We start from the raw sequence: 25277 nt of genomic DNA, 5'->3' as shown, positions 1-25277 counted from the left end.
ATGAATATGTGACAAGAGGTCAACATGTCAGCTTTTATTTTCAGGTATTTACATCTGGAACTGATCCACAATTTAGAACAGGGATGGTTAACTTAAATGATGGAGGAGGCCACCATTTTTCACCAGCGCTACCAGGGGGCCCATATAGGAGGTTTGTGACATCAGCAACAACCTTGACCAAAGCAATGGAAAGGGTAAAGCTTTGAGAAAGAAGGGATATGCTCACCTATGAAACTCAGTGGGCTTGCATTGCTTCTTCTAGGACAAGCGCCGCATTGATCTAACACAATAATAACAGTGTCTAACAATTTTAAGATGAATATAATCTCTCTCTCTCTCTCTCTCTCTCTCGCACTCTTTTCTCGCTCTCTGTTTCAATACTTTCTATCTTCGAAGTTGTGTATCAGCAGATCATGATGTAAATACTTTTCTCATATTGATCTTTTGATGTCAAATCCAAATGTTTTCAGTCTACAGAAAAAAATAAAATAAAGGAATATGCCCCACAGTTCTAACACTTTTGCTGTCACTGCTGACATTCAGATGAGTGCAGGAAAAGGCTACCATACTGCTTTTCATTACTGCTCCAACGGCTTAAGAGTGGATACTTCCTGATGGGAACATCTGCTGTGTCTAATAATAAATTCATACTCAATACAAGATGATCTGAAAATTGACAATAATCAAAGATTTTTTTTTTTTTTTTTTTTTTTAACCATGTTATTAATTGGTATGGTAAAAAACTCATTTTTAAATTTGATGAGGAAGTACAGTACTGATTTTATCTATCAAGTCACACTATTTAGTATGTGAAGTTTATATACAGTGGTACCTTGATTTATGAGTTTAATCCATTTCATAACTGAGCTGGTAACTCAATTTACCGCTATCTAAAATTGAGTAAGGCGCGGGATGCCGGACGCATATTGTCGCGTTCGCTTCCACCTTGTAGTGGTGGCATATTTGAAGCTCGGTCAAAAATCGACTTAGCGTCGGTTTGTAACTCGGAAAACTTGTAAGTTGCTGCGCTCGTAAGTCAAGGTTCCAATCTTTATACCATACTTCATAAATCTTAAACTAAACAAGCTTTTGGGAGCTGTGTTCAGGTTTGCACATGCTGATATGCGTTTTTGCCTCTATGTTCTCAAAGGTTGAAACCGGTATATGCACAACCTACTTCCGCCTTCGCCAAAACGGGTAAAAGCACTTCCTTCTCGCTCGGGTGATAGCGAGGAGGAACGTCTGCAATGTCTTTTTTAACACAAGATGTTACCACAGAGCCACCAAGGATGCCAATACGCGATCTCTAGGCTTCGTTTGTGTTTACTTATAGCATATCATATATTAATCTAAATAAATGATATACATGTATTTGACGTTTGTCCAAAGACACCAGCCATAAAGAAAACAACATTTGAGCAAATTCGCCTTCAAACCATCACGTTATCAATCGAAGTTATGCTCGTTAGCGTAGCATACACAGGAAATTAGCTATCCCGTTTTCCCGCGTTGGTCACGTGAGGTAATGCATAATATAGTGGATTAAGCCCTGTTTTTTGTGCAATTACATGTGGACATGACATAATAGGAGGAGAATAAAAGTGGATTTTTTTTAAATTCACTGGCGAGTTACTCGGTGCTAGCTTCAATGCTGTCACATGTTTACAGAGTTCAATGCAGCTATTGTCATGCTGATTTGCCCTCAGCTACACATCAGCGGTGCAAATGTTAAACAAATAGGGATGTACTGTACCTAAACCACGGCTATGAAAACAGGACAGAACTGTACCTACCGCACTGTTGGAAGGTGGCTATATAAAGTTTAGATGTGGCTACTGTTTGGGGCGGGGCGTTTATTAGTTGAAGTGGACAACGCACTTGGCCACTAACTGACACACAGCGTTGCTTGAGAGCTGAGGCCATTATTTAAGGAAATTCAGTAATGTGATTACTCCAGTTGCAGTACCTGAAATATCACTTTGTTGGATTTTAGTCATCTGCGTTTTACAGATATCCTCTATACATTTGTCTCTCGAGGGTTCCCCGATCCCGTCGAGCAGAGGGGAATTTGAGAAACTTCTTAGGGAGTCTCAGAGAGAAGTTCTTCGGCTCCAAAGGCAGTTGGCCGTCACCTCAGCCAAACAGCACCAAAACCACAATCCTGATCCTGGTGGCCCGGAGAAGTGTGAGATACCTGCTGCGGTGGAGATTGTAGAAGAGAGGGTAAAAATCACTCCATACACTGGCGAACTCTGCCAATTTCTCTTCTCAAGCAAATGCACGTAATTTGGTTCTGTGGGAAATGACATTAGAAAAAAAAAAGAACGTTCAAGTATTCCATCCTCCCGATCTGTGTGCTGAGGGTGAAGAAACATGGACGATATCCACATATTATAACCTCAAATTTTAACCAGAGGAAACTGTCTGGCAATATAACATTTAGTCCTGAATCTGATCGTACGTTTACGCTGGCATGCATGCTGTTTGCCGTGTTATATAATGGCTTGTCGTTTGATCCGATACTAATCTGCCTCAAGCCATAATGAGATGATTTCCTTTCTCGAACTTGGACCTCATCAAAGATAAAAAAACCCAGACACTCATGATCCTCTCTACATTTAATACTTACCTTCTCTGGATTCAATTCCTTGGATCACTTCCTACCCTTTTTGACCTTTGAATCGATTCTGTTTTTCCACTGGCTATAAAGACAGAAATACACTTACATCATAGACATAGGAATCAGTTACATAATGCAGGGTCGACATTATTTAGTTAGTCAAGCGCACCACTTAACTGTATTTTATGTGTAACTGGGGGGGGGGGGAATAACTTCTGTGTTTGATGAGAATATAATTTTTGTGTATTGATGTTAACTTTTATCATGGCATTATCTATACAGCGTATGATAATCTTATTCTGCAAGTGGCTGTGATATACAGTCTCTCCCCGTGAAGCTCAAATGAGAATGCCGATTGTGGTAATCTGTCCTTTGTGGGCCGCACACACGCACTCAACAGTGGCACACGAACACCCAGAACGGGGCCATGTTGTGTGAACTCTAATCCCCTCTAACAACAGAATGGTACAGTCCAGTAATCCGCTCTCCGTTGCTGTGGCAGCGGTGAGAGGGTTTTGGGTGGTAGGTAAGACTTTAGTCACACCAAAGACTTTTCTATCAAGTCCTGCTCTGGATAACTAGCAGGCCCAGCGACAGCCTTGATGTTGCCTCAGATCACGCAAGAGGGGTAGGTCATCGGATGAGTTTGTATTGTATTGGTGTGATACAGCTTTCCACGGCATATCTTCTCAGTTTACCTCATCTGAGTTGTTTGGAGGTGAGATTCAAGTCGTACAAAATGTAACATTGTCATGACACATATCTGGGTGTCAATCTGTGATGGTGACATTGCTTGCTCAAGGCATTACATGTTGTTTTAATTCATTACAGTTTTCAACCCCTGTCAGTGTTATACCATGACTAGCAACTAAGAGTCTTTTGCATCGAGGTCTTGTAATTGTTAAAAGATAATTCCTGCAGATTGTTATTATTATTTTTTTTTACCAATCCTTAATTAGGATTGACTCCAATTTTATTATTATTATTATTTTTTATATTTTTATAAATGCACTTAAAACACAAGGGGAGTCAAAAACAAACACTTTTATATCATTATTTGTAAGCCTTCATATGACAAAGGTATATAAATTGACAGTGAAAGGATGCTATTGCATTTGATTGCTGGACATCAATATGCTCTGTATTAAAAAAGAAAATCAACGGCTAGGCCAATCCATTAAGGTGCTTTTAAAAGAAGTGATCCAGTTACTCGTTTCAGTAGTCTGCAGGGATTACACCAATGTGCTTATGGCACTCTGGGACTGCTGAATGGGGTATGTTTCTGCTTTAGTGCACCAGGGCGCGGGTTGTTCCTGATCCTTTCGTGTCCATGGACCACCCCAGTGTGGAGTGTAGAATGCGACACAATGCTGTGCATGTAGAGATGTACAGTACTTATTACCCTTAACTGGCTACATCCCTTTATCCTTTCATTGGCTAGTGACAGATCTAAACTCTAGCAGTATTTCCTGGGTGTTCAGGTTAAAAGACATATAAAACAATGATGGATTAAATAGGATTCGTCACTAAGACCCTATAATAATTCTCTTGGACAACATGGAGCAGTCTGATGTAATATCCACTGAAATCTATATCCAGTATTCTTACAATCCCTACAGTAATGATAAAGGAGTATAGTTGCTCTGCCTGAAACTCCATGGCTCATAGAAATCATCATGGTGATTTGTAAACCAGAATACTTCTAACTTAATTTCATTGCTTATATGGTGTTATTGGGAAAGTGAGTGAATGAGACAGGACAGGAAACACGTTTACTGTGCATCTTCAAGTGATAATGTGGTTCAGGGCGAGAGGCCTTAGTAATGTTAACATATAGCAGCATCATGACGTAAGGGCGGGCACGTGACGTAATCTCCCAAACATGAGACTGCCCCATTTAACAAGAGTTGACTGGGAAGTGCCTCTGAAGGTATCACCTCCCTAGATGTCCAACCGAGGAACTGCTAGTTTCTGTTAATGGGTACAGCACTGAACTGGAACATACTGTAGGTTCGGTTTCAGCCCAGTTCACATATCCATTTATCCCATCATACTTTTTATACAGTGCATATGATGATCAGAGTTGGGGGGGTATTATGCTTTTCTTTCAACAGTTAAAATACACGAGTATTAGAACTGTGACGTGGGTGGATGGGTGGGGTGGGGTGGGGGGGGGGGTCGTTGAGAATGAATACAAAAAAATATAGTTTTTATGGAAACCTCTGCGGCACGGTGGCCGACTAGTTAGAGCGTCTGCCTCACAGTTCTGAGGTGCGGGGTTCAATCCCCGGCCCCGTCTGTGTGGAGTTTGCATGTTCTCCCCGTGCCTGCGTGGGTTTTCTCCGGACACTCCTTTTTGCTCCCTCATCCAAAAAAACATGCATGGTAGGTTAATTGTCAACTCGAAATTGCCCGTAGGTGTGAATGTGAGTGCGAACGGTTGTTTGTTTGTATGTGCTCTACGATTGGTTGGCAACCAGTTCAGGGTGTACCCCGCCTCCTGCCCGATGATAGCTGGGATAGGTTCCAGCGCGCCCACGACCCGCGTGAGGAGAAGCGGCTCAGAAAATAGATGGAAACCTCTTTATAGGGACAACAACGCTGGCAGTTTATATAGCCATATCAGTTTTCATTACTATTTGTCCTTTTAGGGTCACGGGTGAGCTGAAGCCTCTCCCTGCTAAATTTGGGTGAGAGGCGCGATACACCCTTGACTGGTCGAAGTTTATATATACAAACATATTTAGGCAAAAACAAACCCTTATTTTAAGTTTTCCATTTTTATCTAGACACCCCATTATGTTTTCTGTGACAATGCTGTCACCGTATATCCTCATGTTACATCTGTGGGGTATTATGTAATCTTGCCCTTTTGCAGAAACAGTGTCACAACTATATCACAGACCTCAACATTATGACAATCCCTTTTAAAAAAAAATCTACTCTTTTGCAGGATTTGACGTGTTGGCTCATATTAATGGTCCACACTGGGTCACAAGACATTGTAAATGAGAAACTGTTCTCAATTGCCTCACCTGGTTAAACAAAGGAAATTATTTATAATTATTACATGGTATTGTTGTGTAGCATTTACATTAATATTGGGATTCTATTCATTTAGATTTATATATTGACAAATTGGCGGCACGGTGGATGACTGGTTAACATATCTGCCTCACAGTTCAGTGGTTGAGGGTTTTATTCCGGGCTCCGGCCATCCTGTTTCGAGTTTGCATTTTCTGCCTATGCCTGCGTGGGTTTTCTCCAGGTGTTGCGGTTTCCTCCCACATTCCAAAAACATACAAGGTATGTTCATGAAAGACTCTAATTAGTCTGTAGGTGTGAATGTGAGTATGAAAGTATGTGATGAAAGCATGGATCATGGTTTCAGCTGCGGTGAAGGAAAGTGATGGGCGGGGATGGGAAATATTCTTGAGGTGGAAGAAAACTGGGGGTTTTTTTAACCGTAATTTCTTGTGTATAACGCACACCCATGTGTAATGCGCACCCCCAAAGTTGACCTAAAAATTCTGGAAAACCCTTCAACCTATGTATAATGCATTTTTACAATGCATGATTTTGCTTCTACCCATATGATCAAAACATCAAGTATTATCTGTATTTTGTTAGTTTTTTCAAAGAATTATTCTGAAGTTAAGCACGTTTATTTGAACACATAATACTTTCTTTTTATTTACTATCTCTTATTTTGAAATTCACAATGGGAAAACACATAGTTGTGCTCATTTGTTTGATTACCCAAGCAGAATTTGTAAGATGTGTACAATTCTTTAAAGAAAACATGAAGGACCAGGCGAAACACATTTAATTTTATTTTAATGGGATTCAAATTAAACTGTCAAGAATTTCAGAAATGCATTATCATAAAACAAAACATAACGTAAAGAAATTAATGATGGTTCTTGTTCAGTCATCAGTCGTGTTTAAAAACAAAAACAAAACAACAATATTTCACATATTCTGCCTGGGTATGTAAACTTATGAGCACAATTGTACATGTATGCAGTCATACATACCCCTGTCATTTTGGAATGAAAGTGTAGGCTACACTTTTTTCATAACCTCAAGGGGGCATTGGCATATTGGAATGAAAGTGTACAGCTTTTTCATGACCTCGAGAGGACGGCATACATTTACAAAATGCGAAAGTCTTTTTCATTTTCTCCTATACCTATGTATAATGCGCACTATTGACTTTTGACAATTTATTTGGGGGGGGAAATGCGCATTATACACGAGAAATTGCGGTATGTTGTTGATGTGGGTCTCAAAGGTCGAAGACTACTCCTAGGTTGCGAATGTGAGGTGAGGCAGCCTCTGTGGTGTTGTCAACAGAGAGGCAGAAGTTACCGGTGTGGTTGGTGAGGGATTTAGGACCAATGATTAACATATCGGATTTATTGCAGATTCTGGACTGGACCTCTTTAAATTTGAAAATCACTTGCCCTTGATGTCGTTAAAATGCTGAGGTCAGGCTTGCAGGGACCCCAGGCAGGGCTATATCGCATCGGGGTACGTCTTCTGCGTCCAACACCTTCAGCGAGACTCTGGAGCTCAAGTAAAAATATGTTATAAGTTTATAAGATGCTAACGGCGCGGCGCTCACGGTGGAAGTAATTTCACGCGCTCGGAGCCCCCTCTCTCGTGCTTTCTCTCTCAGTCTGTTATCCAGACGAATGGTGAGTGTTATGAGATCCTCGAGAGAGGAGGGCTTGTCCCGGGGGCAGCGAACTTGTCTTTAAGCTTTTCCGAAAGGCCTTTAATGAAAATGCCCCTAAGAGCAGCGTCCTCCCACCCGCATTCACCAGCAAGTATCCTGAATTCAATCGAATAAGCAGCTACGGAACTAGCGCCCTGAGTGAGTGTAAGGAGGCGGTGGGTGGCTTCTTTGCCCTGAACGAGGTGATCAAAGACCTTTTTAAGTTTGGCGGAAAAAGAATCGAACGACTGCAGGAGTTGTGCCATAACGCGGTAGACCATTTAGCTGCTTTACCGCGGAGGAGGTTCGTGACAAATGCGACCTTGGATTGTTCGGTGGGATAACTGTACGGTTGAACACTAGGGAACAATTAAGAAGGAACTGACTACATGCACCTAGGTCCCCGGAGTAGGGCTCGGGCGGAGGGACATGAGGTTCTTTGTACGTGAGGCGGTGTGGCTCGGAGGCTCCGGGCTCGGAAGGAGTACTTACGGGAGGAAGGTCGGATTGCATTTTGGAGGACCGGAGGGAGACTTGTTGCGTGAGGCCGTGTAAGGATTCCATAATTTCTTGAAGCGCTTTGTCCTGTCGCCCTATGTGGGCGCCTTGGAGGGTGAATGCATGTTTAAGCTTATTTAAGTGTTAAGAGTATTCTGTCACAATCGGCTAGAGACTGAACCCAAGAGCAGGCGGATGTTGAGAAGTTGTGATGAACAGTTTATTGAAAGGGAAATGGGGATTGTCCTTGAGATGCGCTGGCGAGTTGTTGAGGCAGAGATTACGTGGCAGGCAGTGACGAGGACGGGCGGTTGGCTTGACGGTGAGGTGGCAGAGATCTACTTGACGAGGGACACGGAGGAGCACGAAGGTCAGAACGATGGCAAGGAATAGTGGAGCTTACTTGGAGACTGAGGAGCCGTGGTACCGCTGTAGAAGCTGCAATACTCTTGCGAGACTTTCCGGGATCTGTCAGGCTTAAATGCAGGTGATGATGAGGGTGATTAATGACAGGTGCGCGGCCGAGGTGGTGCTGATTACTGTGACGGAAGAGAGAGAACGAGAGGAATGCAAAGCGCCATCCAGGTTCCAGCAAAAGGACTGCAGGGCACAGTTTATGACAATAACCAAGTCATGAGATGGAAGGAACTGCCTAAAGAGCTCAGAAACACAATTGTGCCATGGCATAGGTCTGGGTAAGGCTTCAAAACAATTTCTCTTGCACTTAATGTGGCACCAGAAATTTGGGACAACCAGAACTCTTCTGGGTGGTTTAGTTTCATGTGATCCAGTGGTCGTCTTTTAAATAGGTTGTATTACAACAAACTTACAACCCTTATTGGGTCGATTCCCACCAATGCCCTAGCATTTCCAGAGATATCCAAGAGCAAGATCCTGAACATCAGTGTGTCAATGAACGTAGCCTCTTAAGCCGAGAGCCAGATTTACGTCCTGGTCCTGGCTTTCCGCTATACTGGTTCACACACCGGCTGTTCCATCTCTGAAGCAAAGAAATGTGTGGGTCGTCTTCGTCCCTCCAATACTGTGTCTGTCCCATACACAGAGTCTATAAACAGGAAATATCTGGCTTTGATGGGCATTGTGAGGGGGGTTAAGATGAGCTTACACTGTACAACTATAGTGTCTTTTTAAATTCTAGCTTTGACTGTATGAGAAAATCCCTTGCACAGCCGAGAGAAAGCTAATGATTGAAGTACTCACTCACATAATACATGACGACTGAGAGCCACAACTTGATGGCGGACGTTTGTATTTTTTAGTTGCTGCTGTTCCACTCCTCTGCTGTGAGTGCTGTAGATGTTGGTAGCAGGCATTTTAAACTGTTTCCAGCTCTCAGAATAAATCCAGAAGACATTTCCATTGTTTGTGGATTCACTATGCTAATGCTAAGAATGACATTAACAACATCGCAACACCTCTTTTGTTATTTGTGTCATGACCTTTGCTGAAAGCTCAGGAAAGAGAGACATGCACATATCGACAAGCACCACCCGCTTGATAACAGGGTTTGTGCTTTTTATACTTGTATTTTCTACAGACATAATGATGGAAAAAGGCTAAGTATTTGGGCTTACTAGTCATAACCATATTTCAAATATGCAAAATTACTGTTACAGCAGGATTTGGACACACTAGAAATTCATCCGATGGCTGTACGACCAGTTTGAAGCTGTCAGTCACTCCTGATTCCCCCTGTATACAGCGGGCTTAACAATGAGACATGAAACTGGCCCCGATTCAAAACGTCCGACTTAACATGGGCTAAATTTACAGTCAGTACTGTATACAGAATACCCAGCTGAAGTGTAACGTCATTGTTAAGACAACTGTGCTTTAGGCTATAAGATATATTATTTTGATATATATTAAAATAACTTTGTGATAATTTGATGTAAAACATATACAATATACAAAATATATATACAAACACCAATTCCAATTAATTGGGACGTTGTGTTTTTTGTAACTAAAAAGAGAATACAGTGATTTATTTTCAAACTATATTCAATTGAAGACACTAGAAAGACAAGATATTTCATGTTCAAACTGACAAACTTTATTTTTTTGCAAATATTCACTCATTTTGAATTTGATGCCTGCAACACGTTCCAACAAAGATGGTACAAGGACATGTTTAACACTGTGTTACATCACCTTTCCTTTTAACAACACATTTGGGAACTGAGGACAATAATTGTTGAAGCTTTGTAGGTATAATTATATCCCATTCTTGCTTGATGTACAACTTCATTTGCTCAACAGTCCAGGGTCTCCGTTGTCAGATTTTGCGCTTCATAATGGGCAATACAAATTTCTTGGGAGACAGGTGTGGACTGCTGGCAGGCCAGTATAGTCCTCACACTCTTTTACTACGAAGCCACGCAGTTGTAGCACAGTCCAGAATATGGCCTGGCATTCTCTTGCTCAAATAAGCAGGAACGTTGCTTGGATGGCAGCATATTTTGCTCCAAAACCTTTCACCAATAATTGTGCCCGCACAGATGTTCAAGTTACCCATGCCATGGGCACTAAAACACCCCCATACCATCATCAATCGTAACACTAAATATTTTGTCTTTGTGGTGTATTCAATTGAATATAAGTTGAAAGGGATTTGCAAATCATTGTATTCATTTTTTTATTAATGTTTCACACAATGTCATAAGGTCATTGGAATTGGGGTTTGTGTTTAAAGAAATACCACAACGCTATATGTGGCAATTCATTTCGCAAGCCCCGTGGGACGTCATATAATAAGGGTGGCCGTATTTAATAATATTAAATACAGTGACTATTTGTGGGGGACAGAGATAGAGTCCAGCTGCAAAGAGGGAAAAGTCCACGAATAGCAGGGTCACCCAAAAAGTGATGATATTTCCCTATATAAATAGTGTAAAAAAATAAAAATACCACAATTTATTATCCCAAAACACTTAAAAACCTCATACAATTTCTAAACCTTATAAACGAACTGTACACGGTAAACAGTTCAGACTACGTAGTAGAAAAAAAAATAGGCAGGGTTTTCACAAATAACGGGATTGGTTAAAAATAAGTTTGATTAGATTTGTGTGAAAGGAACAATGAATGGGCACTCAATGTCGTGTAAATTATGTGATTGTTCCATCTGACAGTTATTACTGATAACCAACCACCTTGCATAAACCAGTCAAATTAACCATAACATAATGTAAATTAACCACAAAGTTATTAAACAGTGGATACGTTTCGCTCTGTGTGGTTGATGGCCATCAGGGGATGAAAGGGAAGAGGACTACTTAGTGTGAGTTTTTCCCTAACTTTCCTATCATGGCAACATTCGCCATCATCATTTATCATTGTGTGAATGGACTTGATGGAGGGCCACCATAGGGGATAGGAGCCTTGATGAGCAAGGGCTAGCTGGGCTTCCGAGATCCCGTTTTGAAAGTTCCAGAAGGTAGGATAGAAGAACAACTGTCAAGCCACACGAATGCCTACCAAGACCTAACTCCTAAGGACTTCCAGACCCTTATTTGTTCTGATGAACTACTACTCACACTACTAATCACCTACCTTATGTTTGTTATTGCTTGTCCTTTTGTAAGTTTCTCCCACCTCCAATCAGGATTCCAACATCTCATCTGGTCAGCATGATCATCTGGTTCTTGGTTACCTATTTCATCTTCTGATTTGCTGCTTTTTCCAAGCTCCATGAATTGTCCTAGTTATCCCACAGTTATGCCATTTGACAATTATCGAGGCTGCAGTGCTCTTGGGAACATTGTGCCGCAGAGTTTGTGGTCACCTTTTTACCTTTTCACTTTCTTGACTTTGAGCTCTGTCAGTTCATTCCCCTTAGATTTTGCGGCCTCATTTGGACAGGTGTGTGCCTTTCCAGTTTCCAAACCATGTCTAATGAACTGATCTTCCAAATCGCACACCCTCCTCACATACAGCACTGTGCAAAAGGCTTAGGCAGCGATAGAGTTATGGTTTTAGTAATTATATAATGAGCATGTCAAAGAGGTGAAAATCTGTTGAGCAGTCTGTTTCTGTCTTTTTGTCCATTGTTAGTTTGCAGACTACTTCATGGAGAATGATAGTGATACATGACTGCCAACAGAGGACAACTGTTGGATGCAACCATTATGATTGTGGAAGGTGGACTACTGATGCCATTGTGACGAGAAAATAGATAAATAAACAAACAAAAGACTAAAAAAGTCTGAGAAAATCTATAAGAGGGAGTCCTTTTGCATGCTGTGGCTCAGTGCTGTTGATCCTGTGTTATTAGGTCATGGCCTTAGCGTCACTAGTACAGTCACTTCTTCACCGGTTGACCATAAGTAGGTTTGTACTAAAATTAGATAATGATTCCTAACTCACAGTTGAATTGGCAAGATCCTACAGTTTATGGAAATTACTGCCAGTAATTGGTCGGTAAGAATAGCCTGCTGGCATTAAGTCATTATACCCTTCCTAATTTGAATGCAGCAGGTTCCTGCTGCTGCGTTGTAGTCATGTTGCAGCCTTGGAGGAATCCCCGTGGATTATTAATTGATTCTAGACAACTGGGAAGGAGGCTTAAAATTGGACAGTTACAGTACTCCGTTGTCAGACACTGGCCATGGTTTCAATTCATAGGTCATATGATAAACAAATCAGTAATATCATTCTGGCAATGCGTTATTGTACAGTAATCACAGTAATCTTATTGGCAAGATTATGTCTATGAATGTAAAATGATAGACTGGCCGATTTATGCTTCTCATGTCAGGTTGTAGGAGAGACCCCGTGTGTGCCATTAGATGAATCTCCATCGAGGTGTGAGAAAACTCCTGCAAAGGAGGAGGAGTCGGGGCTGCCAGTGACGCCCCACCCGGGCCTCAGCCCGACCCCCTCCCATCAGGAGAAAAATTCAGAGGACACGCATCTTCACCATCTGGTCAGTAACTCCTGTATCAGTGGACAATATGGAACCTCTTTAGTTCCTGTCGAAATAATAGGGTTATGTACGCAGTAGTTACAGTTCAACTGCATCACATTTAAACCTATTGAGCAAGTCCCCTTCTCTTGTAAACAGTACCAACTAATAATAGTCTTATTATGGGGATCAACCTTTTTGCCTTGCAATGAAATTCAGTTGTGAAAATATTGGTCACATTTGACGTACAGAGGTGTATTTTAAATAATCACACAGTAGTAATACTTGATACTTGAAATAAGCCTGATTTCTCCCCCTTGCTGGCACTACATGTAAGCTGCATTTAAAATAATTAAATCATGTTAAGATTTGTAATGCCTCATTGCTATCACGTGGGAGGTCTGCATGGAAACTGAAAGCTAACATGTTGTGATTTGTAAATTGTGACTGCAATCGTCTTTTGTCCATCGCCCAAAAAGCTCAAGATTTCTAGAACCTCAATTACGGTTTATAGGATCCAGCCCACCAAAACAATGTTGAGACCCAGTTACAAGACTATCAATTTTTCAGAATTACGATGACTGCTAACATTGTTTGCGTTTGTATGGATTTGTTTTGTTTTGTTTTGCCATTTTAGGAGAGTGAGCTGACAAAGAAGAGAAAAGAATGTGAATACCTTGAACATGAAGCAAAGAAGCGGCAGAAGAAATGCCTGGATTTGGTAAGTGATCCTCTTGCTACTGTTTTTCCTTATCGTGCCGTCAGAAAGGTGTCCAATCTGCATATGCAGTAAACCTAAACCTTCACCGAGATTGTTATATTCAAACACTGTCTGGTGTTCACGTGACAGGAGAGCCAGCTTGAGGATGAGCAGGGCAAAAATGAGAAACTAAAGGAGGAGGCAGATCTCCTCAGGAGGAAGGCACAGCTGCTCGACCAGGTTCGCCTCCCAATGGCCTGTCAACGTTATGTCTGCTATTGTTTGATGCCACATTTTTCAAAAGCTGGTATTTAATTGAAAAATCCAGGTTAAGCAACAAATAGTCTGAGTCATTTTGAAGTCTGGTCTATGAGGACAGAATTCATTAGAGAGGAACAATAAAATGATCATGTTGTTTCTCAGACTCGAGTTGAGAATGAGGAGTTGAGGGAAGAACTCTCTAAAGTGACCGCTCAACACAATTCAGTTCTCGAGGAGAACCAGAGACTCAGTGCCAAACTGGAGAACCTAGAGCAGGTCCTAAAGGTGTGCAACGGGTCTCAAATCTTTATGAATACAATTTTGAACTGCTCTTTTACTACTCACGACTTGTATTTTGTCTGTATGAGCAGCATATGCGAGAGGTCGCTGAGCGAAGGCAGCAGTTGGAATTGGAACATGAGCAGGCTCTGGCTATCCTTAAGTTCAAGCAGGATGAAATCAAACGGTTACAACGGGTGAGAAGCACATTCTTCGGCACACGACTTTGTCTATGGAAAGGGGTTTGCCCAGCAGGAGGCAACCTTTGAGCACTTATGACACTGACAGAGAATGTTGTGTTTTAAAGCAAACAAACTCGAAAATCTCTGTAACTTTATATTGTTGTTTTTTGTTGTTGTTTTTTTCAAATCTTTTTAGGCTCAGTTATTTGCCAAGAGGGAGCATGAAGGGGTGGTCCAGATGTTGGAGGTGAGGTTGTATTCCACTGGTGTAAAATGGTGGGAGGCAAACGTGAACTCTGCAATGTATTAACTTACTATATTTGTAAGGCCCTTTAAAGTCTCACAGCAGGCAAACGTATTTTCCCCTAATCGCTGTTTTAGACTTCCTATGTATTCTTTCGCTCATGGACTTGTGACTAATGGAGTCATTTTAAATATCCTGACAGCACGCTGTCTATATTTGATCGAAGTAGAATGTAAACACCCAAAAGTAACCATAGGAACAATCGATTTTACTGTGTGAAATTCAAATGCTTTACACATACAGTAAGCGCACCCAAAATAATCGTGAAGACGTAACATGTAAGGATGACATCAAAATGTTCATCCACCGTGTTATTTTGCCACTGTGTTATTTCACCTATATGACAATTTGTTTTTAAATGAATTGTGCATTTTATTTTAGGAGTTGACTCAGCTTGTGTTGCGGAGGGAGCTGGTAGAGTATAGCTGCCCCTGTTATATTACTTCCTGTTGCTTTACTTTATTTCTTGAGCATTCTGTCCCTTTATTTAACTAAAAAGCATCACAATAGAAAGTCTCTGTCCCTCCTGAAGTTGTGCTGCCAAATCCACACACTTGCACTGGCCATTATTTGACAGATTATCAAAATCATTTGAGGACTAATAGGCTGCGAAGGGCCAAGAGACATTCTGGTGATACTACCTCTTAACGTGGTTTTCCTGCTGACTCTGGCTCAGTACGCTGTATCTGACCTTGTTGTTTCAAAAGCATGTATTTGAATGTCTTTCTCTCCCTTTTCTCACATCTGTGCTAACCAGAGTACATTGGACTGCATGCAGGTACCTTTGTCCTTTTGCCTGCTTGATCCCACGGACCGCAATATTAATCTTCCCCTACACAAAATCCTCCCTAACCTCCGTAGCTAGAAACACAAAACCTCAATTACTTTTATTTAAATCCTTTGGGATCTGGGTGTTGACATTATACATTTGTTTTATTGTTTTCCCCCTCCAGTGTGTTTAAAGTAGCTGATCTGAATTTATTAACTGCTGTTAATGCGCTATGGGCCCACTTGGCTCATTTCATCCCGGGGCCAATATTTTGGGGGTTATCAGTGAGAATTTGGTGAGGTGGGACAGTTGCATCATTTGGTCCCTGATACTAGCTGATTTAATTAACGTGATGACGCTATTAGGTCAGACTACTCTGAAAGTTGTCTCAATGCCTATTCACCTAAGATTGTGCACCTCAGTTAGAATTGCATACGTAAAATAATGTGTGCATAGGTGTTGCAGACAGGAAATGTTCAGACTGCTTTATGCGAAGGCAACCAGGAAAACCCCCACCGCAAGCTCAAGCTCAGCCCAATACGGAACATCACCAGTGCTTCAACTAACTGCATGTGTCTGCCAAATAATCCTGCCGTCAGTGGCTTTCATAATGCACCATACGAGTGAGGCAGATTTGTTCTACGATATATATGCGCCATATGCACCCAATATTACTGTACAGTACAAAATTACTGTTTTGTAGGTTTTTTTCGTGGTCTAAAAAGCCCATTACCGGACAAAGTTATTGTAAAAAAAAAAAAAAAATTGAAAAATGCTTGAAAACGTTTGACAGTTTCACATTTGATCCGAACCGGTGTGCTTGGGCACGGTGACGTCGACATACAGTACTCATCGTAGGCGAGTTGCTTTCATGAGCCGCGACAAATTTGTTTGCTTGCTCGTGCCAAAGGCTAACTAACGGCTTGACAAAAAAAATGGTACTCCACTAAAAATCGCAACTTCCAGACTCCAGAGAATTGTGTTTTGTATTCCTCAGTTAACACTGCCACCGTGCCGCTCCCTCTCTCTGCGCTGCGAGTCTATTCACAATAGACAATAGATATACCGTAACCATCACGATATGGTCGCCACGTCAATGCCCCACATTCAACATGGCCGCCTGTGACCCAGAAATAGGGTCCCTCACCGTCAGTCCCATTCTCTGCTTGCGTTGCGCCACAGCACCAGTAATCAACAACGGCCAATTCTGGAACTAAGATACTTTGCCCACGGCAGTTTAAGTGACAAATGGAAACTATTTTTGGACACATCGTTCAGTCCCGACGGTCCGTTTTATCAGATAACCGTTATATCGGGGTCTGTTTTATTGCACTGTAATATAATGCAGAACATTTCACATACACATTACGTATAATGAACATCTTGTAGTTATTCATCCTTCCTTGCAACAAGTAAAACTTTCAATAGTACTATCTACATAAAAAAACTGTAAGCAAACTGCTATGGTACGGGGTCAGGTTTTCCAACACAGACAACGTTACTGACATTAAATCTCAAGGATCATAAGGAATGGGGTGGGGAGTCAGAGTCATTTTGTCATTGTAAGATGTCGATGAAAACCTGAGTAAATTGGTTACCATACAGTACAAACCCCCGCCCCTATTAGTCTGTTCTATCGAGGTTCCACTGTTCTCATTTGCAATCGAAATTCTACCCCCATTGCAAAAAACTAAATGTAAATATTTTTTACAGTGTGCTATAGAACATAAAAAAATAATATTGTATGTAGTTTTGCACGATTATTATTGCAAGTTCTTCCTCTGGATTCAACACAAAATGACACCTTTTCTAATTACTTGCACGTTAAAAATCATTTAACTCCCCAGATTTAAACATTTTCATTCAAGCATTCCTTTGCAGACCAGGCTAATCTACTGGAATAAACAGCTGCCACCAAATTCCTCCGAAGGCTAGTTGTCAAATACCATTGAATGACCTCAAAAGACCTGTCGCAAGACCATGGTGCAGACTGAACATCTGCCTTGAACCCCATAAAAAATTCCGGTGGCATTTTAAGAAGACAATTGCAGCACTCAAAAACTAAGAATAAAGTCAGCAATTATGGAGTGAAGAATCGGATAAAATTCAGGAACACTGTCACTGCTCGGTAGAACTGGCCCAACATATTTGCACTTATCTGTTTCGATTGTGCTTGTCAGTCATCTTTTTGCGTCACTTTATTTGCAGTAGGGTGTGAACAATGTTTTTGCAGCTTTGTGACTCACAGATTTAGAATCCTTCTCTACTGACATGATGAGTTTAACAATATCATCAATGCTTTTGTGCAGTCAAAGGTGCGAGATCTGGAGGAGAAGTGTCGCAGCCAGAGTGAACAGTTTGGCTCGTTGTCCCGGGAATTGGATAAGTTTCGACTGCAGGCCTCAAAGGTGGACCTTGCTGGTGCCGGCCTTCTTAACCACTCCGGCCTCTCTGTTCTGACAAATGGAGTGGACCTGTCTTCAGAGCGAGGTAAATCACACAAACCACCCAACGTGAGTTTGAAATTATTGGATTTCAACTCGGCGGAATGGTAGATGACTGGTTAGAGCGCCTGCCTCACAGTTCTGAGGACTGGGGTTCAATCCCCGGCCACGCCTGTGTGGAGTTTGCATGTTCTCCCCGTGCCTGCGTGGCTTTTCTCCGGGCACTCCGGTTTCCTCCCACATCCCAAAAACATGCGTGGTAGGTTCATTGAAGTCTCTAAATTGCCCGTAGGTGTGAATGTGCGCGCGAATGGTTGTTTTTTTATATGTGCCCTGTGTTTGGCTGGCGACCAGTTCAGGCTGTACCCCGCCTCTCGCCCGAAGATAGCTGGGATAGGCTCCGGCACGCCCGCGACCCTCGTGTGGAGAAGCGGTACAGAAAATGGGTGGATGGATGGATGTTTAACTACTGAATTGTAAAAAGAAAAACTTTCAATCACAGTAAAATATAGACTTATTGATTTAACTTCATGCCTTTTAAAAATGTAACACTGTATAATGAGCCTCTTGCCAGTCGCAGTAACACTGCTGTCAGTGTCAGCCGACTATAGAGATAAAGTTGAGCATGACATGATGGACTCTTCTCATCACCAAGTGTATAAAAGCGGTTGAAATGGTAAACTATATTAACTGTTAATTAATGTTCTTATCAATTACAGGAAAAGGATTGACATTATTCACTTGTTATTTCATAATAATAATAATAATAATAATAATAACCTTTGGGACTTTATCTAGCTCAGGAAATAGGAGAATTTTGCTGTGGTTAAAAAAATCCAAAGTTACTCACTATTTACTCAGTACTTGAGTAATTATTTCACTGTGTACATTGTACCCTTAAATAATTTTTCGGAGGACTACCTTTTACTTTTACTTGAGTCACATTATTGTCAAGTCACAGTACACCTATTTGAAAATATTTGAATTTGGCTATTCTACCCACTTCTGGAGCGGACATCCTCTCTTGCTACTCTTACGTTTAAGCAACATTTTTGCTCATCAGATCAGCCCGTGTGGTCTTTTGTATTTTCGCGTTGAGGTGCTGCGGGTCGTGGCCCTGGTTGCGGTCCCAGCGGAACCGCGAAGCACACGTAACATTGCCGACAAGAGTTGATCCGCTAGTACATCTTGTATGAATTAGGAGACGCGCCTACAATTATCTAAATAGTTTACGGATGTTAATGTTAAATGTATTAAGCGATGAAGCCATGTTAGGGATTATGTCACAACACAGAATGAACTTCTAACTTCAAATTCAGAAATGGCCAACAAAAACAGAAAACATATTGTACCTAATATTTTCCTGGAGGGAGCATTTGGGATGAGCTGAAACAGACAATTTAATCAATTCTTTTCCAGAATGAGAGAGTGCTGAAAGAGGAGGATGCTATTCATGTGGCACAGCTTGAAGCAGGCGTCAGGCGCAGGTGCAGATGGCCTGGCTCAAGTTGGAGGCCAGAACGAAAAAGGGAAAAATTGAGGCAAATTTAATTTTAATCTAAAATTTGTACATCAACATGTGCTTGAGGAGTGTAAAGAAGTTTTTCTGCGTGAATAATTTGTATTTATTTTTATTTTTTTGCCTTATTGTACTACAGAGTCTTCCATGATGCTTCATTTAAGTTCAAATCAAAAACATTCTCTGCAGCGGCCCGTGGGATCCCGCCAGAGACCCACCTACAATGTTTTTTTTTTTTTTTTTTTTTTTTGGGAACCTTTTTCATGCCTTTGGGGTTTGTGAATAAGGGAGCTAGCTAGCTCCGAGAACTAACTAATGCGAATTGCAGGACACGTTGACCATCGACACTTCAAACGTACTTTGTGGTAATATGCTTAAATGAGGCTCAGAGTGGCATCGGGACTTGTCTTCCATGATGTGCCACTACCCGCAGCTGGGAAAAGCCCGTGAGCCAGTCTGTTTAGCCAGCAGAAGCTGGACAGCGGATTGAAGCATTTTACGAAGCGGGGTGGGGGTGGGAACTAAACTACTAACACCGTTCACACACGGCAAAATGAACTTGCTCACTTTAAACTTTTATCAGGAAGGGCTTTAGACGTGGGCGATTTTGATTCGCCAGTGTGGCTAACATGGGCAATATTCGCATCGTCACATCCTGTTTCAGATAGCCATTGGCGAGGTGCCGAACGTGCAGCGCCAACACTGACTGCACTTTAAAATATTGACTTCATTATGCTGGAGCATGAATTTATCTCCTTGTGTGTTAATCCAATTTTTGAAATAGTTAAACATGGTCAGTTTAAAGGGTTTACATGCATATTCACAGTCTAGTTTGAATCGATTTAATATTACCCTTTAGTTTGTAGATGTAGATTGTATTGAGAGTGATAAATCACTGATAAAATGTCTTCAGATTTAAAGATTTAAACTCATTTATTACAATATAATAACGTTTTTTTAAATAAACCCTCAACATTTCCTACCGTGATTTAGTTTCTCCTGCAGCTATCTACAATACAGTTAGCATATGTGTATACTGTATTTTGGCTGTTTTTCACATCTCTGCTTGTATTGACTCTAATAAAAAGTGCAGAATTGGTATCTTTTCCACGCAGTAAAATATTTCTGGAATGCCTGATGATAATCTAAGACCAGTTTGCTGATGCTAAACACTCAATTTCTGGGCAAATCTAACCACTTCACATCTCGCCCATGCATCAAAACTCTTACTTGTTCATGTGTTTTAGACTGCACAGATGGCTCATGGGATATGGAGTCTCTGAGCGAAATAGCCTTCTGGAGTCTCGAGGGAGGTGACACTCTCTCCTGCCCTGAGGGTAATGATCCGCTCGGTGCTCACTTTTTTTTCTCGTCCCTCTTATTCATAATATGTGTTGGGCGCTCTCACAAAAGCATGTCATGTTCTAACCTGTCATCTCACCCACACTGTCCAACACTGTAACAGAACTTGCATGAGGCTCTTCTCGAGAGCTGAGGTGAAAACTGTCTGTGGAATCAGTTAAGCCCCTTAGTGATGCTGGTGTGACACATGCTATCACAAGGTAGTGTGACCTCTGACCACAGACAGATGGAGGCAGGATTTCTCTCCACTGTTTAATCATCCAGGTTCAACCTTGAGCTTTCTGCATGTTAACCAGTGACCCCACCCACCCAGTCACTCATGGATCCAACAGAGCTACAGTAGAGACATCCTGTGAAGTGGATCGTGTATTACCACTGTCCTCTCGCCCTCTTCCCTCTTAGATGTGGCTGCCGCACTACGCATGGGGACCACCCCCCATGCTGCAGGGCTGTCCAGGGTGGAGCGCTCGCCGGTCACCAAGCATCGAGAGCTTCCCACAATCAGTGTCAGCAAGTCGGCCTCATCCTCCAGCAAGTCTGAGACCACAAACCTCACCCCGAAGTCTGACACCCACCTTAGTCCGCACAAATCAAGCCCAACGCATGAGGTATAAGAGGATGGATGGATGGATGTCCAATGGTTTACTTAAGTGTTAGTTATGTCACTGGCAACCTTGATCAGAAAGGGGATGTATTTGATAACAGTGTTCAAAAGGAGCCACACGGCTTATTGTGAAGCAGTGGAACTTGCGTTTGCAGATTAGCATGGGAAAATAGTGATAACCTTTAAATGCAATTGAACAGAATAATGTCATTATAGGGCTACGTAATGCTCTTTCATCTCCTACGAGAACACTATCTGAATATATTTAAGCTTTTAGATGCATTAAGTCGTTTACAGGCTCTTGTGTTCTTGTGCTTACTGTGTGTTGGGTGACAGACAGGTTAGGTTAGAGGTCTTCTCATCCAGTCTGCAGGTCTCCCTTCAATTCAATAAAGCTCATGTTTGGTAAAATAATCCATCCACCTGCCACTGGATTATATGGGTCATACGGTAGTAGTTGTAAAATGGCTTACCAGGGAGCTATAAATATACGCACACTGTATGTTTTATGGAAATCAAACCTCCGGGTATTTTACAAACACTCAAACAACAGCTCGCCATGTAAATAACAGCATTATTTGAGATGAAAGATTTCCTAATGTTGCTTTACTTCTTACTGGGAATGTTTTGACATTTATAAGAGTGAACCACCACTGTCTTTTTTCATCTAGCTATTCAGTTTCACCCAATGTTTGTGACGTTCTCAGGTTGACACTGCAAGTGAGGTGGAGGAGCTGGACGTTGACATTGCCGCTGCACCTTACACTGCCAGCGGAGGAGCATCGAAGCTTCAGGTTTTTATTGCACGATACAGGTTTGTACATTTAGGAATAAGAATTGGCACATTATACAAAAGGTGATCATCATGTCATAATCTAAATGAAAAATGCATGTTCAACAGCTATAATCCTTACGACGGCCCCAATGATAACCCTGAAATGGAGCTACCACTCACTGCTGGAGAATACGTTTATGTGTATGGAGGCATGGATGATGATGGCTTCTATGAAGGTAAGTCTTAACAATTAATTGTATGATGTACAATTTCATATTGCTGTCTTTTCATTTAGATTTTGTGTGTGTGTGTGTGTGTGTGTGTCAGGCGAGTTGGTAGATGGAAGGAGAGGGCTGGTCCCCTCTAATTTTGTGGAACGTGTATCCGATGACGACATCATGGGTAGTCATCCACCAGTGACTAGTGATATAACCCACAACTCCTTGCTAGACAGCAGTTTGCACAGTGCCAGCCACCAGCGTCACCTCCACACAAGTGTCCGTGCCTCGGATAGAGTAGAGGCCTCTTCTGTCTCTGGCCCCGCCTCAGCCTCTTCCAATTCGGCCTTGGCTGTCTCAGCCCCCCTCACCAATGGCCTGGACTTGGATTTGGAGGAGGTGGGAGTGGACACTGTGCCTTACCCACGTAAGCTCACCCTCATCAAGCAGCTTGCCAAGAGCATCATCATCAGCTGGGACCCTCCGTTGGTGCCAGCTGGGTGGGGCAATGTGTGGAGTTATAATGTGTATGTGGACCAGGAGCTCCGGCTCAATGTGCCCTTCGGTGCCCAGACCAAGGCAGTGCTGGAGAGGCTTGACATCAACCTCAAAGCCTACCGTGTATCTGTGCAGAGCCTGACAGAGAAGGGCCTCTCAGAACAGCTGCGCTGCAGTATGCTCATTGGTAGGGACGTCTGTGTGGCCCCTACGCAGCTGCGTGTGGACAGGGTCACCGCCACCTCTGCCAACCTGTCCTGGCTGCCGAGCAACAGCAACTATGTGCACATTGTGTCCTTGAATGAGCAAGAGTGTGAGCTGGTGAAGGCTGGCTGCTATTCGCTGTGCCTCAATAACCTCTTACCCCGCCTGCAGTACACAGTCAAAGTGGAGGCGCGGCCACACCGCACGCCTTGGGAGTTACCTGTGGAGCGTCGTGAACGCAGAAGTGCTAGCATCAACTTCAACACGCTAATGGCAGGTCAGGATTTTTTATGTATCTTTTTGCAGATGTTGAGGATGCTCATGTAATTGCACTCACTCACTTAATCACGTTCGCTGTGAGTTTTGAATAGTTTTCCCATTCAAGTGCAATGTACTGAATTTCAAATACTACGGTGACATGTACCTCATAACCTTTGTTTGTGTCCGTGTGGATGTACACGCCCCTCCAAAAGTACAATATTGGACCGTTGAGGCACACATGAACATGGGTCTTACAGACAAGTATTTATATCTGGATCAGATACACAACTACACAACAAGATGGCATCTTTTGACTGAACCAGGCAATTTCTCATATGAGCAAATGTATTGGAACGTCAGATTGACATTTGTGTTTTGTTGCCCAGGTATGTCTAATTCAATTGATTGTGCAAACAATACATAATGCATAATGGCTAGGCTCAGTTTCAGATTCAGGTTTTGCCTCTGAAGACTATATTTATACTAGTTAGAGGCGTAACCAACACGAAGGTCTGTGAGCTGTCTTTCTATGGGTGGAAAAACGAGCAATTTTGAAGCTGATAGATGATACAAAATCAATCAGAGCCATGACACAAACATTGTTCATAGCCAGTTGAACTAATTGGAATGCTCTGAAGAAGAAATAAACTACTGGTGTACTACGTAATGTCAAATGGTTCACCAAAAAAAAAAAAAAAAACAACAGCTGTTGACAACAGAAACATTTTGAGAGCTGTAAAGAAAGCCCAAAAAACTTAATAGAGCTTTGCGATACCACAATATATACTGTATATCATATCATAGTGCGATATAAAAAGAGACAGTAACACAGTAACAACAGTTGCCCTTCTATTACGTCATTCTTGTGCCTCACTCTCCAGGCATGGCAAATCTGTTTCCAGCTGTTACACAAATGTAACAGTTGGATTAAGTGCTGGTTGATTGGTAATGCGTGGAGAGTGAGGCTCAAAGATGGCGTGCTAAAGAGGCGACTGTTGTGCTACTCTGCTGGTCACATTTGGGGTGAGTTCAATAAACAGTCACTGATGTGTACATGCGCCCCAAGAAAGTTTGCGTTCGGGGGTTTTTGTGTGACAGGAGTGACTTTAGATGCCCTACACCTCAGATGCTACACCAACATTGGATGAGCAAATGAAGGACGGTTACTGTAACTCCAGCAGTGTGGTAGCATATTTACATCACCAGCAAATATTGGCTCACGGCACTGCTTGAGGAGCATAGATGAAAACAATGTTGTACATTACACAACAATGTACGCAATAACACTGTGCATTCCTTAAAATTTGGTTGGACTACCAGATATTTTGAGTGGTATTTTCCCGCGGTTGTTTCATTGTATTTCTCTTTTAATTCATTTTATTGTGTATTCTCTATCAAATGTGTATTATACATAAAGGGAGAAAAGATAAGAGAACATTTCCATTCATTTCATGTGATATTAAGGAAAGATACTGTGGATATATATTATATATATAATATAATATATAATATATATATTATATATATATTATCAGGATATAAAATTACCTCTATCTGGATATAGAATTTTGCCCATATATCGCACAACACTAACTGTTCGTGACATCAGCAACAACGTCCAGCAGGCAGGAGTAAATGTCATACACATAAACAAAGGTACATACATGGCGTACATGTACATGGCGATACAAACCACTCAATAGCAATAATAATTGCAGGGTCAGGCTGGACTTTGCCAGTACAAGTACAAAGACCAGCTTCAAAAAGTCTGGGACAAAGTTTTCTGGACTGGCAAACAAAGAAGAGCCTTTAGTAAAGGTCGGTGAAAAGGCTGGAGCTTGGAGAAAGAAAGAAAGGATCTGCTCATGATCCACACACAAAAGCTGTCTAAATGAAATGAATCTAAATGAAAGTAAAGTCATCACTTGAGTTTGCATGGTTTCGTCAGGGAAAGGCTTCCTCATCTTCATTGATAAACAGCTTCGTGGCGGGATCAAAAGTAACTCCGAAGTCTACAGAAACACTTTGTCTGAGCCTAAACTAATTGGGAGATCCACCCAAAACAACAACCAAGTTCATCAGGGCAAGAAGTGGAAGGTTGTAGACTGACCAAGTTAATCTCCAGACTTCCA

General features: G+C 41.8%; 1 protein-coding gene across 17 annotated transcripts in view; it reads left to right on the top strand.

The window, feature by feature from the left end:
- The window catches only part of LOC133416478 (RIMS-binding protein 2-like), a 61423-nt gene that overhangs the window by 15733 nt on the left and 20413 nt on the right, over window positions 1-25277 (top strand). For 10 of the 17 annotated variants that reach the window (XM_061703417.1, XM_061703431.1, XM_061703419.1 and 7 more), the window contains 14 exons: window positions 2038-2223; window positions 12619-12786; window positions 13403-13486; window positions 13616-13705; window positions 13889-14011; window positions 14098-14202; window positions 14384-14434; window positions 14873-14905; window positions 17570-17750; window positions 20471-20560; window positions 20988-21193; window positions 21897-22003; window positions 22091-22200; window positions 22292-23161. In XM_061703417.1, the coding sequence (XP_061559401.1) occupies window positions 2038-2223; window positions 12619-12786; window positions 13403-13486; window positions 13616-13705; window positions 13889-14011; window positions 14098-14202; window positions 14384-14434; window positions 14873-14905; window positions 17570-17750; window positions 20471-20560; window positions 20988-21193; window positions 21897-22003; window positions 22091-22200; window positions 22292-23161 (2404 nt within the window). Of the gene's footprint in view, window positions 1-2037; window positions 2224-12618; window positions 12787-13402; window positions 13487-13615; window positions 13706-13888; window positions 14012-14097; window positions 14203-14383; window positions 14435-14872; window positions 14906-15248; window positions 15270-17569; window positions 17751-20470; window positions 20561-20987; window positions 21194-21896; window positions 22004-22090; window positions 22201-22291; window positions 23162-25277 lie in introns of all 17 variants that reach the window. The other 7 variants (XM_061703432.1, XM_061703418.1, XM_061703433.1 and 4 more) reach the window with 4 other exon arrangements.

This window comes from Phycodurus eques, chromosome 17 (genome assembly GCF_024500275.1).
Source record: "Phycodurus eques isolate BA_2022a chromosome 17, UOR_Pequ_1.1, whole genome shotgun sequence".
NCBI classification, from domain to species: Eukaryota; Metazoa; Chordata; class Actinopteri; order Syngnathiformes; family Syngnathidae; genus Phycodurus; species Phycodurus eques.
The sequence above is the reverse complement of the archived record's forward strand: the minus strand, read 5'-3'. Positions and strand labels throughout refer to the sequence as shown.